Source organism: Macrobrachium rosenbergii, chromosome 29, assembly GCF_040412425.1.
Source record: "Macrobrachium rosenbergii isolate ZJJX-2024 chromosome 29, ASM4041242v1, whole genome shotgun sequence".
Lineage (NCBI taxonomy): Eukaryota > Metazoa > Arthropoda > Malacostraca > Decapoda > Palaemonidae > Macrobrachium > Macrobrachium rosenbergii.
In genome coordinates, this window is record NC_089769.1 from 16,909,584 (window position 1) to 16,931,697 (window position 22,114).

The 22,114-nt window shown below is 35.8% G+C and overlaps 1 protein-coding gene across 8 annotated transcripts in view; it reads right to left on the reverse strand.

Moving 5' to 3' along the window:
* The window catches only part of Mp (Multiplexin), a 657,865-nt gene that overhangs the window by 576,894 nt on the left and 58,857 nt on the right, over window positions 1–22,114 (reverse strand). For 7 of the 8 annotated variants that reach the window (XM_067131168.1, XM_067131166.1, XM_067131164.1 and 4 more), the window contains exon 1: window positions 5,732–5,893. The exons of the other annotated variant lie outside the window; for it this stretch is intronic. In XM_067131168.1, coding sequence (XP_066987269.1) covers window positions 5,732–5,751 — 20 coding nt within the window. In that variant the 5' untranslated portion in view covers window positions 5,752–5,893. Of the gene's footprint in view, window positions 1–5,731; window positions 5,894–22,114 lie in introns of those variants that run through there. 8 annotated transcript variants of the gene reach the window in all.

Sequence of the window (22,114 nt, forward strand, 5' to 3'; positions counted from 1 at the left end):
TATATATATATATATATATATATATATATATATATATATATATATATATATATATATATATATATATATGAAGTTTTCGGCTACAAGCGAAAGTCAAACATCGACAGAATCCAGAAGGAAATGAAAATGGTGACTGCCAAGCTCTTTCGGCTTATGGTCAAGTGTAAGAGAAGTCAGATCGTTTACAACGTCACCTCGTGACAGCAACACATAAAATGGAAAACAACGACACTAAATTTTGTTCACGGAAACTCCATCAAATTGATACAGACTGGGAATGGAACTCGTCTTTATTATATATGATTCTATTATGTTATGAACTCACAAGTCCATATGAAAAGTAATTTCCTGTCCGGCTGTCTAATCTATTCTACGATTATAATTATTTATATGTACGAACATAATACTGTACACATTACTTGTTCTAACATTATGTTTGTTATTTTATTCTTGTTGATAGATTCTTTCCTAGTTTGTCCGAGATATTTTTTTTACATTAAATCGAACCCAATTAATGTCATAAAGGCAACCAGTTTTCACGAAATTGTGCAAATTAAGCATAGGGCTTGTCATAATAAAATGCTTTTTAGATGTCACTTCGTCAAACAGGTTTTTGCTTAAAGGATGTCCCTGCCTAAAAAATAAGATGGAAATTTTAAAACTGCCTATTTCTCGAATCTTCCGGAGATTAATTTCTCGAGGGTCAAAGTCACTGGCCGGCAGTGTCTTTAAAAACAAGGACGATCAACATTACTACTGATTCTTGAGGGAATAAAAATGTACATACGAATTTACACTTGTAAGCTTTCTATAACCTGTATGTTAAAAAAACCCATTGTGTCTCATGACATATTTCTACGGAGAATACAGATAGTTTTAGATTAAAAATGGCTCGGTTTTCTCCTTTTTTGTAATGCAGTCACGAGGTGACGTCATTAACGAACTGAACGTAACTAATATGAAAGCGCTTGTCAGACTTCTGTTTTATTTTTTCCTTTCGGCTGTCGTCGAGATATATATATAATATATATATATATATATATATATATATATATATATATATATATATATATATATATATATATATATATATATATACGTATATATATACACAGCCTCCAAAGTTGTATTTGAATCCTAATCATGGACTCACCTTTGTTTAACTGAAAAAGAGATGGTCCTTTAAGTTTCTCAAGACTGAATTTGATATCATGAATGATACCTAGAATTTTAAATGAGTTGCCTGCAGTTAAAAAAAAACACTCCTCAAGATGCACAGCTGTTCAGGCTCAGATTTGGGTTTAGTCGAGACTTTTGCCTTGCAATGGCGTTTGGTTAATGTGCTTAATAGAACGTGCGTTCTTTAGGTGCCCGGTTATTTACATATAAACCTGTCTTCTGGGAAGCATATCGTACGCAACACACAAGAGATTCTTAAGACTATCAGTGGCGCTGACGTACCAGTTATTTTTAATTAGGCTTGTTTCAATGAGGGTCTTCTTCCCTAACATTATTATTCATGACCATCCACTGTCATAAACAAAACAGCTGTGAACTTTTGCCTAACAAGCGCCAACAGAGGGAAATGCACACACATATCAATGAAGCAAAGTGAGGAGAGACTATAGTTATTCGTAAAGATTTCATTCTGTCAACGTGCTCGGATGCAAAACTTTCATTATGACAATTCTATGCTTCCTCTGCACTTGTTGATGCGCATTACTGCCTGAGACTGTGCTTGCGGAAAGGGTGTGAATTTTACGCACAATTAATAAAATTGGGAAAAGTTTCCCTTTTCCGTAAAATCAGAATCAGATGTTACTGAAAGGTCATACAAAAGAGAAAGAGAAATGGTCAGCCTATACTCTCTTTTCCTTAATTGCAATTTGGACGTCCATGACCAGCATTGTTGTTGTACCAGTGTATGTTCAAAAATCAATCAACTGCAATTTTCCTTATTGCTCTCCTCCTGCCAGATGCGCAACATTCACTCTAGCTCACGTCAAGAGAACAAACATGGCGTTTTCTGAAGAGAATTCTTCAAAGAATGTTACACGAACCCAAGAATGGCTACTTTCTTTGAAGAAGAAACGATTGATTCAAGGACTGAAAGGTTTCTTCTGTGGGACTTACTAAAACTAGTGATTATGTAATTCGTATAGGCAAGAAGACCTCGATTGTAAAAGATTTAAGAAAAACTTTATGAACTTGCATCATATGTATATTCTAAGACGATTATTGATTATTATTATTATTAGTCGCTTGTCATACAAGCATAACATTTAGAAGTGCACTCTTAGTTTCTTACTGCTTGTTGTTGGGGTCAATTGTATTTTTATTAATAGTTTTATATGTGTCATAATACCGTCTATCTATCGTTGTTATTAATAAGGAAAACCCATCAAAAGCATGTGATTACTTATGAAATGTTTCTTTCTTTCTCACACAGGGAGAATTATCCATGTGTATTTATTTCGATTTATAAGCTTAAATCTCCATAGCCATACAGCAAAAGCCACTTATAGAGAATATTCTCCGACAGACCGCAGGCCAGAATAAAAGTAACTAACCTCCACCTCTCTCTCTCTCTCTCTCTCTCTCTCTCTCTCTCTCTCTCTCTCTTATAAATCAAACACACGGCACTCCGTATTTGGAAGCCGTAATTAAATATGGTGTTATGATCCCCCAAAAACTAACCTTCCCTAGAGACCAAGAAGGGCTGCAGGCCAGGTTGATCATTAAAACGGGTCGGCCTGGGTTTCCCGTACATAGAAATGATAGGATGATCGGCTCGTGTTGGTTGATCTGACGAGAGATCTCTTTATGGACGCTAAAACTATGCGGTTTTATGATTGTTCGGGAGGGTACGCTACGCGCTTCCTCCCACTAAATTAGGAAGGAGAGAGAGAGAGAGAAGTTAACCTGCTGGCTAAAATTCCATTTTTATGGGAGCTCGGTTTGCCATTTTATTGTATTAATACTTGACTTACATTTCCTTTATATATATATATATATATATATATATATATATATATATATATATATATATATATATATATATATATATATATATTCATACAAACGTCCTTTAATATCAATTCGCTCTACCTCGGAAATAATATATTTTCATATATGTTATCACTGGCAGTTGATAATAAGTACGCCGTCTTGTGGGCTCCGAACCAACATCAACTCAGGACTACAGGGACGCATTCCCAATCGGCCGATTGGGTTAATGCGTCCCTGTAGTCCTGAGTTCACCACACAAGACGGCGTACTAATCAACTAAAAATCCCTTATATGAAAATATATTATTTCATAGAGCGAATTGGATATTAAAGACGTTTTCTTTCTGATTGTATATGAATCACGGTGATGTGATAAAAAGTCATATATATATATATATATATATATATATATATATATATATATATATATATATATATATATATATATATATATATAATCATCACTGACAGGAAATTGCTTTCAACACCATACATTCCCTGCCTCCCTGATCACACCACTGTAAATTCTTCCATAAGCTTTTCCTAGGGCCTACCCACATACAGCTTTTACCGTTAGTTCCAAACCTTTCGCACAACTGTTTCATAAGAAACACTTGATCTACACCTCTAAACCTTCACTACTTTTGTGTTAATTCCTTCTTTTATTGGTCTTATGTTCTCACTCTAAATCCTAGAATAAATATTAGCCGGTATATACAATACTGCTATGCCTTAAAATTCTTAGTCACCTCAGTCCATGCGCTTTTCATTATTATGTGTTTGTTTCAACCAATGTCTGTAGCAGGTTCACGTAACAAATTTATCCTATCTTTAATCCTTTTTTCAAGAAAACAAGAGATAAATGAAAGAAAAGACAAGAGTGATTAATTAATAATTATGATTATAATCTTCGAAACTTTTCCCATAGCAGTAATAAAACACTATTTATGCTGAAGACATACATTTAAAGAAAGAAATTACATGCAGGTAGTGCATTAACAAACATTAAGACGCAGAGTAAAACATCTAAATAATTGCCGCAGCGAAGAGTTTCAATAAAATTAGAATTTAATCGATTAGTTTCAGAAGGTCCAAGACGACGAACCACCCATCTGCCCATTCAGAATCAAGAGCTCCTTGTTTAATGAGATGAGATGCACGTCTTCTGTTTTCGTAAAATCCATTGACTTGCAAAAATCCTCCGAAAACTTGCGAACGTTTTTTCCAAGTAAATCAAAGAGACGAAGAGTAAAAAAAAAAATGACTGACTAAAAGAAAGGAAATCAGCATAAGGTATCTTTATTAATGACTAATAGTGACCGCGGCGGCAAACAACAAAGGGTCTCGCATTTATTAACAGAAGCAAATTCATTATCAGAGGCTCAAATGCAAAGATATTCAGTGAGGTAAATCAGTCTATTATGTTTCCTAGTTCTTCACGCCCTATACGCTCACACACACGCACACATAAATACATACATACATACATACATACATACATACATACATACACACGCACACACACATATATATATACATATATATATAATAAAAGGACCCCATAAAAACACCAAAAGGGTAGAAATTATAACGAAGACAATTACTGTCTTCCTCAACTGTCAATTGAGGAAGACAGTTGTCTACGAAATATAGCACTATAATTTCTACCCTTTTGGTATTTTTATGGGTTCCTTTTATTAGATGGAATTCTGTTGTATCAGAAAATATTTTAGTCATATATATACGTATATATGTATATATTATATATATGCTTGTTTTTTCACCTTACTTGCTCGAATTCCGGGGGCAGACGGAGTAATATAGTGATGTCCTGTTAAAACCTGTTCTGTGTTTGTTGGAATAAGAAGTGAGTTAAGAGCAAGGCAGTCAGTCAGTCGACTATGCATGAGCCAGCCACCTCATTGCGGACTAATAGCTGCGAGCCGGAACCACCCTTGTCAAGCTAAACACAGTACATGATTATATATATATATATATATATATATATATATATATATATATATATATATATATAAATCATCAACACACAATCACGTGTGGAACAGAAATAAATTTCTGACTCACGTCGGGATCGAACCCAGGTCTCTCAGGTGGAAAGCAAGGGCGTTATGGCCCAGTGGATAACGCCCTTGCTTTCCACCTGAGAGACCTGGGTTCGATCCTGACGTGAGTCAGAAATTTATATATATATATATATATATATATATATATATATATATATATATATATATATATGTGTATATATATATGTCGCATTATGTGATATATATATATATATATATATATATATATATATATATATATATATATATATATATATATATATATATATATGTATATATATATATGTGTGTATGTATGTTTGCGTTTATTAGATGCCATAACTGATCTTGACAAAAGTATGGGATCTGATCCAATCTCTCTTGTATTTCCGTTTATTACGCTTACTACCACTGGTATACTCTTTTTTAGTCGCCCAACCTCAGTCTCACCAGAGAACAAGTGGTTTTATTCTATCCCCCACACACGCTAAACCAAGCTGAGGAAACTGCCCATTAGTGGTGATGGGTAACTGAAAAGTTTTCGAGTAGGACTGACCGTCTTTCAAGTTTACATCTGACTCTACAGAAACGTCAAAGTCAATGAAATGCAGGTAGCGACATTTCGAAGGACAAAAATGAAGAAAATAAGCAAAAAGTTACCTCCGGTGAGAAGACGCCATTTTTATCGAACCCCCCAATTAGCACGAAGCATAACAAGCAATGAATACCGCAACGATATTCATCTCCACAACAAACGTCCAGTCAAGTCGAAGCGGAGGAAAGCGCGCTCCACCCACCCTTCACTACACTTGCATGGACACTGAGTGACTCCACGTCGAGGACTCAGTCTCGAGGTTTCTGAGTCTCAGTCTGGGGCGCGCGAGAGAGACAGAGAGAGAGCATGTGAATTCCGACCAGTGGTGCCATACAGCTCTTTTAGATGGATTTACATCTCTGAACTATCATTTTAAATGGGAAAAGGTGAATTTTATTAATAGATTACGCATTTCGAGCTAATGGTCAACCGCTGAACAACCGTATCACCTGAGAACACGTGTCATGATTCGTGACTCCTTTACACCTATTAGCAGTACTTCATTGGAGGGATGGGTAGAGCTTTCGGCTAGCAAGCTGTTGGCCCAGCGTTCGACTCTCCGACCGGGTAATGAAGAATTAGAGGGAATTAGAGGAATTTATTTCTGGAGATAGAAGTTCATTTCTCGTCATAATAGGTTCGGATTCCACAATAAGCTGTAGGTCCCGTTGCTAAGTAACCAGTTGGTTCTTAGCCACGTAAAATAAATCTAATTATTCGGGCCAGCCCTAGGAGAGCTGTTAACCAGCTCGGTGGTCTGGTTAAACTAAGATATACTTACTTACACCTATTAGCTCATTAATTACCTTAGAGGAAATACTTTGTTACCAACCTCTATTAGCTAATATATATATATATATATATATATATATATATATATATATATATATATATATATATATATATATATATATATATATATATATATACATATACACAAACGTTTATAATTGTTATAGCCCTGATGCCCTCTTACCTTCTCGAATTCTTCACACTTTCCGGATACGCTTGTCACTACAAAGCCTTAGATCCAAATACACGAATACGAAAAAATATTAAAATCTGAAATAAATAATAACAACGATTATGTCATGTATACATCCAATTCCGTAAGGTATTTCCTTATTTGTTCAGATATTCATCCGAGACTGAACCCTCTTCTGCAAAAGTCCTGATCAATCCTGTATGTTTTCCTTTTATCATTTTACTTCATAAAATTATCCGTGACATTACAAACAAAAATATAACGTTATTCTGCAGCTATCGACCAAACTACGTTAAAACCATCCTTCTTACTCACAAGTAACTGCATAAATTTCCGCATTATTTTGTCAACAAATAAGAGGAAAACGATCAGAAGAAACAAGGAAAGAGCGAAGTACAACCTACGTTAAACTGTCATTTGTCTTTCTCCTTTCAATCTTTCAGTCATCTCAAAGCTAATCTGAACTGATGATAAAGCATTGCAAAATATTAAGCCCCTTATAGAACGTTTTAATCAGAATAAAAACATCGTACACCATAAAACACTAGAACCCCTAAAACTGTTCTGCAATATCAAACAGCTAGAGAAGCGTTGCAACGATCACGAAAACGTTATATTGCATAAGGTCGCGACGAATCTCGACCCGAAGGATCTAACGCACTGTGCTGATGCTCGGACCAAGGTACTAAGATGGCAAGGTACACTATGCACAGTACCGTCATTCTGCGTGGTTATATAGGAGGCAGTAGTGAGAGAGCTTGTCGTTAGGCTAGACGCTGATAAACACACACACTACTATATATATATATATATATATATATATATATATATATATATATATATATATATATATACATCATATTTAGAATAACAACGTGATCAGCTTGAACATAATTTAGCCATAACAAAATTGCAATAGTTATTAAAAACCCTTACACAAGATATTATAAAAAAATCATAATTAAAAATAAGAGAAGATGACGCTGGTATATATAAGATAATCATATCTGACTAGGAGTCCACAGTATAGCCAGTATTAGTCATGAAAACATTGTAAACAATTCAAAAACTTTTCTAACCAATAAAGTCAGATAACTGACTGTGTAAAACTACCTCAGCCACGTACCAAATACTGATTAATTCGTTACACAGAAAAAAAAGGTGCAGCACTCAACAAATTTCTAATTCAGGTTCACACCAGAAATTATTTCCTCAGACGGGATTGGAATCACTCGTCACTGTCTCCCCAAAACCTTCAGCCACTCCCACCAACGAGCCCCATCCCCACTGTTGATGCCCAACGATTAACTGTAAATAATGTTTGTGTTGTCTAGTTATCGCAATGGTTAATGTTAAGGTTTGCTGTGTGGTAGTTTGCTGGTTCGAGTCTACGCTCGGCCATATGAATTGTTTACTTGGTGTTGGGTTGTTTTAGCTAATTTATGCATAATTCTCGGTCACGTGAACTTTTTGGTAATCGGCAGTGTCTTCCTGTAAACAAATGAGGAAACTTATCAGTTTTAAAAGAGATTTCATACAGAACGGATATAACGAATATAACGAAAGTTTTGTATTTACTGAGGAATATTTGGACCGTTTGTTATAGGAACACAATTGTAAGTAAACGCCTATTATACTGTTTTAGAATAGCGGATTCATCCTTTCCCAATTGTAAGCCTACATGGTATATAACGTATGCCTTTATATGAGCCTTGATTATATTGACTTTGTGTATTAGCTTTTTGTAATTAGCCGTTATACATGCATAATTTACTTAATTAAGCTTTGCATATTGTTTCTATCAGTCTTAGTTATTTAACTTAATAATTTTGTATAAATTAGCACATTATTCATACGCTGATTTCTTTTTCGTTTATCCATAGTAATTGAACCACATCACATCACTTCAAGTTACGCTACATACGTCAAGTCTACATGTATAAACGTCTATCAATATAACCATATCGATGTTAACGTCATGGATCTAATAAAGAACTATATGTGCGTATCAAAATTGTGTTTCTCCATCATTCACGTTAAGCAATAGAAGAATAGTGCATTAACACCCACCACCACCCCTCTGCCAATGTTGGAGGCTGGGAAATATTTCCCTGGTCTGTTAGAGGCTGGGGAATATTTCCCTGGTCTGTAATGTCGAGAGGTTGACCACTGTTCAGTAATGATTACGGATGCTTGTTTTGTGCATAATTGACGGAGCGTTTCAGTACGACATAGAAAACTGCAATAATAATAATAACAATAATAATTACCGCTGCAGTAAAATCAAAAAAATTCTAAGCAAAAATACCGGTAAACAACGATAAAAAAAAAAGAATAAACAAAAGGCAGGAAAAACGAATAGTCGTCCCTCGGTCAAACAACAAATAAGAAAAACAAAAACTGAATCCTCGTCTAAAAACTATTCATGCGAAGACTCGATCTTATAACCCGGCTGGAATCCGCGTGGTTACTTTGCGAGCATTGTTGCCAAACACTGCAAGAGCGGTGACTCAGTCCATCGTCGCCGTACCCAAGCCCGGTTCCCGAATATACATTCAGTCAATGACCCGAATGCGTCATTCTTAGTTTATTTTTTTATGGGAAAGAGCTGCTCTTGTGATGGTCTAGTCTACCACTGCAAAACAAGAAAAACGGTGGGGGTGGGGTGTTAACGGACTTTCTCTTCTCAACTGATAACAAGCCCTCATTGGTTGACTGATTGCAATTCGTCGTTAGTACCAGGGTTGCTGACTCTAACTCTCTTTGCCACAAAATTAATAAATAAATAAATTAAATAAAATAAAAGATGGGTAAATAATTCGGTAAATATGGCAGAAGATGGAGGAGTTCATGTTTCTGTTTGTTTTTTCTGGAATAAAAATAAAAACAACGATAACAATATTCCAAAGAATAGATAATTCTTAGTCAGTCCCGATTTTAATCAATAATATATTCATTTTCTAACGGTACACAAAAACTAAGCAAAGCTGAAAATCCATGAGAGCTCCTTTTCTCTCTCTCTCTCTCTCTCTCTCTCTCTCTCTCTCTCTCTCTCTCTCTCTATATATATATATATATATATATATATATATATATATATATATATATATATACATACTCTGTATACATGTGTATAAATACATTTATATAAATATATGTATGTATTATCTATGTATATATATATATACATATATAATTACTGTGAACTATATAATTCTAAAATGTTGTAGCGGACCTAAGGATAAAGAGGCAAGTATGGAACCTTCGACTGGGAGCGAATGTGGGATAAAATTGAGTACGACAAGGAAAACTGTTTTCCTCAGCTGGAGGGAATTACATTAAAATGACACTGCTGCTCCGAAACTTTCACAAGACAGAATTACATTACAGGCTATCACTATAATGAGCCGATGCTTTCAACTGCAAGAGAAAATTACATTGATCCTTATAACAAAAAGAGACGGCTTCCGATTAGAGAAAAATAAATCACATTAATTTTTGCAAGTCGATATTTTAATAACACAAGAAAATTACATCAAATAACCAAATACCAATACTTTCGTAACTAGCCGAGGAAACTGTGTTAGACTGGTCAGTGCACTGAAATGAAACTTTCAACATGGTCCAAGTGAATTAAATTAATCTTTAAAATACATCAGTCCTTATCTAAATAACAAGAGAAAGCTGCTTTCAACAATCAAGAGAAAGCTGCTTAAAAATAGGCATTACCATAAATTACTTTCCATTTCACATATAGCGTAATTCATCTCATTGTAAAAATGTGTATACTTTAAAATCAACACAAAACAATTCCCAACAATCGATAACTTTCTCAGATATAACAGACAATGATTATGCTGGAAGCTAGCGCCTTTCACCACACATAGAAAGTTCAGGCCGCGGACAAGGAAGGTGTTGATCACGTCCTACCTTCTGGTAGGACCTGGGGATGCTGCTGGCCGAATCACTCCCGAGGACACGAAGGAATTTCACCGTCACCTGGCGAAGAATTTCTAACATTCCTTCGCCTCATTAAATTTTCAAAGGACTCTGGTTCACTTTATTGATTGCCAATAGGGAAACTATCAGGAATTTTTGGATTTGCAATGGAATATGGTTGGAATTAGAAGGAATTATATTGGAAATGAATTACGGGGAATTCAATCTAGTTAAATTACGAATGGAATTTGTCGAATTCATCGAGGAACAACTAGATACCAAGTTAAATTAAGATGGAATAATGAGAAATACAGGGAAGTGAAACGGAACTGAGATTAAATTACCAGTAATGTCTACAGTGGCAATTAAAGTATGATTAAATTGTCGGAAATGCTGAAACTGGATGGTAATGATCTGGAATTGTGAACTTTTGGAAAGTGTTTGTAAAATGATTAGTGAAGAGGAGTACTGTGGGGAAAAAATGAAGGAAAGACTGTACAGAAAAGAAAAGACTGAAAGAATACGAGTATTGAAGCTGAGACACAAGAAACCATATGATAAGAGAATAACCATACTGATAAAACAACAGTTAAATAAAAGATTACTCAAGAACTGCTAGAAATCAACGTGGAAGTATAAATAATGGAAAAATTCGCTTAGGAGAGATTCGAGAAGAAAAGAATAGTAAACAATGAAGAGGAAAAGAACTTTCAAGGAAAAAATAACCAAGTAAATCTCAGTGAAGAACAGAATGGTGGAACTGGAATATAAAATTTAGGCCACAGGCCAAGCGCTGGGACCTGTCAGGACATTCAGCACCAAAAGAGAAATTGAGAGTAAAGAAGGCTTTTACAGGGGTAACAGGAGGCAAACCCTGTTAGGAGATGGTGGAAAGTAAAATGGAAGAGAATATGTACGGAGGTACAGTAAAAGAAATGAAAGGGGGGGGAGCGCAGCCAGGGGCCGAAGGGACACTGCAAAGAACATTTAAGTAATGCCTACAGTACAAAACAAGAATCATGAATGGAAGGGCGTAAAAGAAAAGAAAGGTAGAGTGGAATGAGAACAATCTATAAGAGATGTAGATTAAAAATAAAAGGATTAGAACAGGGTTCTCGGGAACCTCTGAAGCCATTTCTTGTGATTTCTCTTTCCTGTCTCTCCTACATATGAACTTATGAATATATAATATATTTATGTTTGTGTGTATATAGGTATGTATAATTATATGTGTATATATATATATATACATATATATATAAATATATATATATATATATATATATATATATTAACTTTATCACAAACACAATTGTTCTGTGCACTGGTAGAATTACTAAATGGACCTCATTCAAACTGGATGGTATCTAATGGGGTATTTATTCAGAAAAGGTTACAAGCTTTCTTGGACAAACAGTCAACATTATCACGTATCCGTACCATCCTATTTGAATGAGGTCCTTTTAGTAATGTGTATATATATATATATATATATATATATATATATATATATATATATATATATATATATATATATACTTAAGTAATTATCTCTCTATCTATCACTCGAATTTCCGGGGTTCGGTCCCGTAGTGGGTCAGAAATTTATTTCTGTGAAACACATTTCCATACGTTCATTTCCATCATATCTCACAGTGAAAGGAGTAAGTCGAGTGAAATGTTAACAATTCGAGCGCTAATGGGTCAGGGAGTTGGGTAAAATTTGCTGGTATTTTGGGCCCTGTCGCCCGCTCGGGAAAAGCCTTGCGTTCCAACTCCTTTTATGACTTTTGCGTCCGAAGTGCTAATCCCCTGGACTCTCACACGAAAGACCGGGCTTCGGTCCAGTGGTGAGTCAAAAATTTATTTCTGTGAAACACGTTTCCAAATTTCATGTGTTCATTTCCACTATATATATATATATATATACATATACATATGCATATATGTATACATATGTATATGCATATATGCACATAATTTTTCCCACCTTAAAGTATTTTCTCCATAACTCAGTTAATTTTTTAGGATGCGATTGCTAGCTCCAGCCCTTCCCCACACGAATAATAGCGAGGTGCTTAATTCAAACGGGAGGGATCGAGCGAATTTTGCAACCATTCATATTTCTTACTGGGCGTCGCCTCGCAGGCGTCAACATAATTCCCACACTAGTGAGAGATCTCAGACTGGAATCCCTGACGTGGACAATGATTAACGAACATTAAGTAAAAATCAATTTTTAGTTTGACCAAAACAGTGTATTGCGCTCCTGATGCACGCCAGCTGCGGTGAATCAAATTTGCTGGAGGTGGAGAGAGGCGAGGAGAAGAGATACAACCGACTTCAGCGCTCAGTCCTTCAATCTTCAACCCACCGGGGAAGAACCATTCATTAAATTGGCTACTTATCAGCAGACCACTCTCTCACTCACTCTCTGTTAGGTAGGTAAATCTCTGCGATTTCATCTCCACATACAGCGTATAAATGTACAGTGGAGGGAACAGCAACCAAAATCAATCCCAGTCTAACAGGTCTCGTTTAAAATCAATCTCACTGACATCTTTACATTTTTCCGTTGACATTGCAGATAATTCTCGATATCTGCGATAACAATGGAACCCAATACAGGCTATTTAAAGGACAGGCATCCTTCTATATAAGCAATCATTCATTCAGTAACTACACAGCGACTCATATGTTTCGATTGGCACAAATGCATTATTCTGATCACGCAAGGCCTTCTCATCAGTCTGGCACAGATGCAGAAACATCCCGAGTTTATCGTTATCGCTATTTGCAAAATAAAAAGGACTTCGTGTACTGAATTCTGATGTTCCCGGGAAAATTTGGCAATCCTTCTCACTGATCTGTGTCAGTGGCGTTTATTCACGGCTGAGATGTGATTCATTAAAATTTGGCTACAAAGCCAAAGCACTGAAGGGGTACTTTCAGCCATTCAGCGCTTAAGACAGTGAAAAGAGGAAGTTAGATTGGTTAGACAGGAAGTGGGAACAGAGGTACGGTAAAAGGCTAAAAAGTGGGTGCAGCTAGGGGCTGAAGGGACGCTGCAAACCATCTTTAACTATGCCTGCAGTGTGCAACTTGCGGTGCACTGACGGCACTAACCCCCTACGGAGTTATCATGGCAGAGGCCATCTGTTTTCTTTTACTGTATGGTGTTGTGCATGTAAGTCCACTTACGAGGGATTAGCTTATCATCCAAAGGTCGTTGCGATTAAGTTTTTACTCGTTGATGTAACAACCAAATTTTCCAACATGTACATAACTAAATGAGCATTTTTCTCTAATAATCAAAAATCCCGATAGGAACAAATGTAAATTTTTCTCCTCTCTCTCCTGATGGCGGTGTTTCTTCAAAGCATCCCAATGTGCAACTTGGGGGTGGTTTCCAGCCGTGTATGAAAAATGGAAACAACATAAGGGCGTTCTTGGACTGTATGATAGACCTGGCCATAAATCTGCAAATGTTCAAACGCAGCCCAAGTTGGGAGGGAGCACATAACCTACTTGTAAGTGGGCGTCCAATTATCTTAGAGAGGTTTTCTTTGGACGTCTGTTCCTCCTATTTATACCCCATGGCTCGAATTCTTATCAAAATCTTGTCTGCCGTAGCCTAGATTTGGCTTTATTGGCCTTCTGTGGTAATGCAAAAGGCAAACGATTTGAATTAGCTATTGTTAAAATAATAAACTTACAAACAACAACAGTCAGCATGGGGAAAAAATACTTAGGACAAATTTATTGATTTATTTCGTTCTACAAATTCGTTTTAAAAGAGCTTTAAACTGTTTCCACGGTGTTGTATCTTAATTTTTCGCTATTCCAGCATGGACATTTATTGCAGAGCCTCAAAATAAATTTCACACAATATTAACAGTTATTATGTGCAGTGCACCATTCAAAACTAACCTAGTTATTTTCTATGACTAAGAGGTATACATGAAAGAAAACGAAATCTCACGATATACTCCTCTGAATTCTTCACTAACATTCTACGACGGACAAATATGCGTTTTGTTTCCCTGTGCAAGAGTGAAAGCGGTACTCTTCTCACCTCAAATTGTTTTATACAATACATGATATCAATCTATATAATAACTTGTCTTTCTTTCAGTTATAAAGTCAACAGTTAAGAATTCACTTACATTTTCCGTATCGCATTGTATTATTATAAACCCACTACGTACTTTGACATATTTGAGCAAAATTTTCAATGAAATTATTACAAGATTTTTTAACAAGCTAAGTCTCTCGTAAAATAATTACGAACATATAAATGGATTTGAAAAATAATTCTTGAATAACTGCTGTGTACCTGTTTTTAGATATGCGATGGACACCACCAATGTAACGGTTCCTGAACTATTAGCGTAAGCGAACAGCGAGTACATATTTTCAAAGTATACACAAGATCCTTCTGGCAGGTTCATGCAAAAGAATAAACAGCCTTTCTACTCCTTAGTCAGACAATTAAAAACACAGGTCAACAACGGAAAACAATATAAGCATACGCCTTTCCAAGCTCTGGTATAACAGACGGAACATACTTAAGCATTGGCTAATAAAGGAAGAAGAGAAGGCAACTACACACATGGCTTCTAAGCTGCACTTGAAGAGAGCCTGCATAGCTCTTGTGCAACTTTTAGAGGAGGCAGGCATCACAGTCCAATCTTCTCTTAACAAAACCTCACACGGTTTGCATTCAACTGAGAAAAGGTTGACAACTCAGAATGAACTGCTCCTGACAACAGCTCATACCAGAAATGACTGGAACCTTGGTCTCTCAAGTAATGTTAGTAGTGCCAGAACACAGATTTCATTTGGCCAGCCTCCTAATCTTTGTGAGATCATCATTCCGACCTTCAGATGAAAGAAAGAAACTTTTCATGACCATGATGGCCTCCGGAGAGCCTGAAACTCGTAAATACTGTTGGCATGCCTCAAGGACTAGTCGCTTTTGAAAGGAATTGTAAGGTGACATGAGGTTCTCTCAAAGGAAGGTATGGCAACAAGCTTATAAGCTTAACTCTTATCTTCATTGGCAGTTACTACAATCAGAATTATAAGAAGATAACTATGCTCAACAGTGTTAACAATATCACTGATATCCTGAATGGTCACAGCATCATCCTTCATTATATTCTGATTGAATAGAGACTTGTCAACCACATGACATAAGACCGATGGCACCATAGCTAAGTAAGAACCTACTTTGACTATGAGGCTGCTGCTGGATCATCAGAAAAGTATTTTACCTGGACCAGGATATGTTCAAGGTTCTCACTGGTATAACAGTAACAGTCGTTACAACCAAAATCAACAAGCCTGTTTCTGAAGGCACCACTAGATTGTCCTCGTTAATTCTTGCTCACTCTCTTAAGACGAGTCATTTAAAGATGCCACCTCTGGATAAAAAATGAGAAGTTCTTCACTGGGTGTTGCGCCAGCAAAGCATGGAGGTGTTGATGCTCAACATTGTTAACAATATCAACATCTTAAATGAACACAACAACACCCTTCATTATATTCTGACTGAATAAAGCCTGATCAACCACATGACATGAGGACTGATGGCACCATAGCTAGCTAAGAAAGAACCTACTTTGGCAATGACGCCACTGCTGGCTCACCAGAGAATTATTCTACCTGACCAGGACATGTTCAAAGTATCCCATTAGGATGGTAGCAGTAGTTACAACCAGAATCAACAAGCCTGCTCCTGAAGGCACCACCACCTGATCTGACAACTGAATCCCACTCCTGGCACCTCTTATTTATTGCAGTTATATGAAACAGCTAAGGTTGCACCTTGCAGTGGATGGACTGGAGCATTGTCAATATTAACTGCAGAATGCTGATTTGTGACCAGGCATGATTCACCCAAAACTGTGGATCTCCACTGTTCAGTCAAAACTCTTTTTGCCATTTTGAGGAGTTTCTGGAGGACTGAAAAGCAAAATGGTCCATTTGCGTGAACCTATGAATTTTAATGCTGTACAAAAGCAAGCAGAACACCTCTGCCATATTCCTTGGATTCTCTCCCTGGCCCAGAGAAAAAGTAAAACTCATGAACTGAACCCCTTCCACTGCAGTCCTCTCCTGCACAGTAGAAGGGGTGTGGGAAGTCTACTCCTGCACCCCTTCCACTGTGCAAGAGTGGACTTCCTGGGCAATATCAATTTCCAACAAAAGAACTGGACAGGTGTATGTATGCTGCTTAATGTACACTCACTCAAAAATATTCTGCAACATGTTCCAGAAGTTTTCGTTCACCTAACAGTAATTTGTTCTTTTGATATTTACAAGGAAATGTAATTTTCTTATTTGATTTTGGTTATTAATCATACGGTTAACAATATAAAAAAGAATGGTGAGTGAAAAATTCATATTACGTAAAATGACGAAACATTTTGAAAAATTTCACTTCAGATGATTGGGCAACAGAGTCAAAGAAGAAACTATATTTCGAATCCAGATAAAAGCTCATTGACTAATAAAATAATATTGAATAACCATCAATGAAATTATATATAAATAAAGAAAGAAAGAATTCAACCATTATCGTTGTCACAAACAAAAAAAGAAAAAATCTCATAACGTCGTATGTTATCGTGTGACTCCACATTCGGGCAGGAAAAGTTTAAACTGTCTCATCACTAGCACCGATAAGATGGGCAACAGACTAAGCGGCACCACAATCACTAGCTTGCATAAGACTAATGTTTCTATCGTAGATATTGCTCGGCAGCTTAGCGTTAATAAAACAACCATGTATAGAGGGATACAACAACAGAGAGAACGAGGAAACATGATAAATTCATTGTAAAAACTGGAGGACAACCGCATTGTTGCACTAGTGTTGATCATCATCGGATGATCACTGAAGGAGCTCCGCCTAACTCCCCCCTGACAACCGATGTTGCTATAAAGAGAGAACATTACGCTCTCCCTTCAAGTTGCTGCTCAAACCATCCGTAACAGGCTACATGAGACCAAGAAACACTTCATATTAGCGAAACACAAAGAATAGAGGCTAGGGTTTGCGTTATAATATAATCCAGCGGCCGATGATTTCTGCACGAGTCATCTTTTTGCGATGAGGAGGAGCCATTCTCCACTGATAAGCATGGTAGTCTTCTTCACTGCTGGCATCTAGCATTAACTAAATTAATGTTGAACTTCCAGCTAATTTTAATTCTTTAGAAACTTAGATAATAAGAAATACAACAATAGGTGTTATATATTCAGTTAACTTCATAAGAAGCATCAATCAAAGTGATAGGCCTAAGTAGCAATGAAAGAAACGAGAAATTACACATGATAACGGCATTATATATATATATATATATATATATATATATATATATATATATATATATATATACTGTATGTATGTATGTATGTGTATATATATATATATATATATATATATATATATATATATATATATATATATATATATACTGTATGTATGTGTATGTATGTGTGTGTGATTATATTCTATGTATTACAAAAATAGACGTGAAATCTGTTAGTTTAGTTCAGTATATTTTATATTAAGTTTCACTAGTTCACAATATACATAGGATTAGTCATTCAAAAATTTAATTAATAATAATGTGAAGGAAATCTTAACAAAAGTCGTACTTGTTGATGTCAATAAGAGTAATAGTTCAACTTGTAACAGTCTTAGGCCTATGTCTACAAAGTTCACACATAGCATAAGAACCGCGATGACCTCTGAAGTATTATAGTAACATCCTTTAATTAAATAAAATATGACAACAGTAAGCAGTATCAGAAAAAGCCCTGTTTAAGGGAAACTGCAGGTAATTTCTCGGACCCACCACTAGTATTCAGTTGTTTCACGTGCTTACAACTGAGTTGCCAAATAGCGCCAGATGTCGCTATTATAAGCTGTTGTCCGAAAAGTTTTGAAGCATGTTGCAAAACTTTTTTGAGTGATTGTACATCATGATTAACACTATAGTTTCACTAGTGTGAGAGACGCTTATGATCCTAGAATTCCCTGTGTATTTCATCGTTTCACAGCAAGTCATGGGCTCCCTCAAGTCCTCATCTTGGATAATGCTTGGACATTTACCACAGATCAGCAATTTTCTCCACAAATCTATGATGAGCCTGAAGTATGCAGCAATTTAACTGACAGGATTCTAATACTGATATTTATCACTTGCCCCCTGGCAAATGAGTTTGTTAAACACCCAATCAGTCTCGTGAAGAACTGCCTTCTTAAAACTACTTATTGACATATATTATTCATACTACATCTTTGAACACTTGTAGCCATGACTGAGAATATAATAAATACCATCCTTCACACTGACCTTGCTCTCCCTCTGAGTTCTGGAGAACACCACGAATCCAAACATTCTGATCACTCCCTTTGGGAGAATTATGCCATATTCAGTGAATCACTGCCCCAGTTTCCATGAACTAGGACGGATGAGTAATCCCCCCCCCCCCCGGTCTGGGAACTGCACCAAGACGTGCTATCAAAGCTCAAGACATAGCTCTGTTAGTTATGGAAAACTCCCAAAGGTATCAATACCAGTTTGGTTTCTTAAATGCCCTTTACCAGGGCCCTGGTGGTTTAATTTGTTTCTCGGCTATCTACGGTGCTGAAGGAACATTCCAACAGCCACTGAAGATTTTCCTCAAGAAATGTAATACTGATCCTGGGACAAATCCGAGTGACACCAACCCCACCGGAAATGAAACATAGTGGGGCTTTTGCATAAACTAGCCCAGAAGTCCTCTGAGGACACACTCCCTTACCAACAAGTGTCCACTGCCAGGCACACAAAGCACTGCAATTAGGTCGAATTCTCCATTATATTACTGTTCAGAAGAATGAATGGTCATCTGATCTGATCAGTAGATGGACTAACTTGCATCTCTCTTTTTCTCTTTCTTTTCACATTGCTTTCTGTAGTAAGAATTGTAATTACGTTTATGGATTCTGGCTTACTCATTTAATTGTTCATAAGCCTGTTGAAGTGATTTTGTATTAAGGCATTATCATTTAGCTGTAGGAAGGTTTTGATTTGCGTAATTTCAGTAGTCTTTCACACTGAAAGGTTTAATTGTGTTTTACCCCTAGGGTCTACGTACTGGTGGAATGTTGTGGTAAAAGTTAATTTCTGAAATGCTACGTAATAAGGTAGAACTTTTGAGACTAATGAATAAACATTTAAGCTAAGTTTTTGGCTAGCTTAAAAATAAGAAATCATCAATGTTTGTTTAAGAACAGTCAGAGAGGATTATAGATGCTAAGTTAGTCTAATATTTTTTGAGCACTGGAGTTTCTAGAGTAGGCGATTCCCAACCTATTGACCGCGAGCACAACTGTGCTCTTCCTATGGTCTGGGACTGCTCTTTCACAGTGGTTAAAATCTTTGCAGGCATAAGTGACAAAAAGATAATGCTTGCGATGAAGACTTCTCATCAGGTATCAAGCATACCTGATTATGAATGCATATTCAAACAATGAATCATGTGGAATTTGGACGATTAGCCCCTAAGTTGAGGGAACAACTTTTTACGAAAACAACTCCTTTTCGGAATAATGCTTTGAAAGTATACATTTCGAACATACGAAATGAGTTCTATTTTACTACATTTGTGATATACTACAATACAAAAAAAAAAAAAAAACATCCCCTGCACTCTTGTCCATGATGGGCATTTTTGGCTAAAGAGACAGAAGGGTGTTTTTGCTACGATCAACTGTTTGCTTGTCGTTTTGGTTTCCTAGCTAACTTTTTTCTCACTGCAACAAAAACTATGCTTTATTTGCTTATTTTCATGTATATCACAGGATGCTTAACTTAATGAACAACATATATTTTCAAGGGACAAACAATTTTACTTTACTGTGAGACGCTTACTCTGTTCAAAAGAACGTGAAAAATTTTCTACGTGAATCCTTTGTCCAAAAAATGAGTGATTTTTGCTGCTGAACACTTAATTTTCTAAACCTCATTTTTACATGTTTTCCAAAGCGAATTAATAATCAATGGTTTTACTTTGGTATCTGTTTTAGTACAGTAACCATGCTCAAGCCAGACATAGTCTGTTTCAGTGACAAATATGAGAGTTACACAGATTTTATATAAGGTTCTTTTGTGCGACAAACGGTATGTATCTGACGCAGTATAACAAGGCGTCCAAAATTTTGAAATTTATTGGAAGTTGGAAGTCCTTCCCTAGAATTATTAGTTTTTCTAATTTAAGTTTAATGCATTCAATATGTTATCTTAGGAGGAAAACATTACCTATGAATACCATAATACAGTTATAGGTATAATGGGCATATTTAGTGAATGGTAATAACTTGTTAATAACTTCCTGATAAATAACTGAGTTATACACGTTTTATTTGTGAATCTTCTGCCCAAGTAATCTAAAGTTTTGTGGTAACCAAAACAAGTCTTACGAACTTCACTGCTTGAAAATTTCCATAAATATTGCGGTGCTGTCATGACTACCCAGAAAAACGCTGGATACCAGTCTTCTTAAAAGGATGGGAACTCCCCGTGACTCTACAGTGATGAAATAGTTTCTGGTAAAATTGGATATCAATGGTGAACCCCTCTTACGTGAACTAATTTTGATTTCTCCTAGCTCTCATCACTGTAATTGTGTGAACACAGTTAGACCATAAGCGTTGACACGGAACTGATTTCTGAGCGGAGGGGAAACGTTTTCTCCCGCAGCGACGCCGGTTATACTGTGCGCACTGTCTAGACAGATAGAGTGGCTGTGTGCTTGTAGTTCCAAGCATCTTGTATGAGAATTAAAACCCCTCGAGAGGTGAACATTCACTCATTTAATTGCTGCCTTTATTAATATATATATATATATATATATATATATATATATATATATATATATATATATATATATATATATATATATATATACACATACTGTACATGCATATATATATATATATATATATATATTTCTGACTCACGTCAGGATCAAATAGGTCTCTATGGTGGAAAGCAAGGGCGTTACCCACTGGGCCATACAAGCCCTTGCTTTCCACCTGAGAGACCTGGGTATCGATCCTGACGTGAGTCAGAAATTTATTTCTGTTCCACACGTGATTGTGTGTTGATGATTTATATATATATATATATATATATATATATATATATATATATATATATATATATATATATATATATATATATATATACTGTATATATACATAGATTTATTTATATAAAGTATATATGCATGTACATTATGTAAATTCAAATATAAATATATATATATATATATATATATATATATATATATATATATATATATATTCGTTGATTTTTACAATGATCATTATTATTTAACACGTGCTTCCTCTGAACGGTCTCCCAGCAAGAAAGCACGTCTTTTGTAGTAACAAAAAAACACAATAGGGACACTTAAAAAAAAAAAAAATTCTCATTTCTGAAAGTACAAGAAAAACATACAG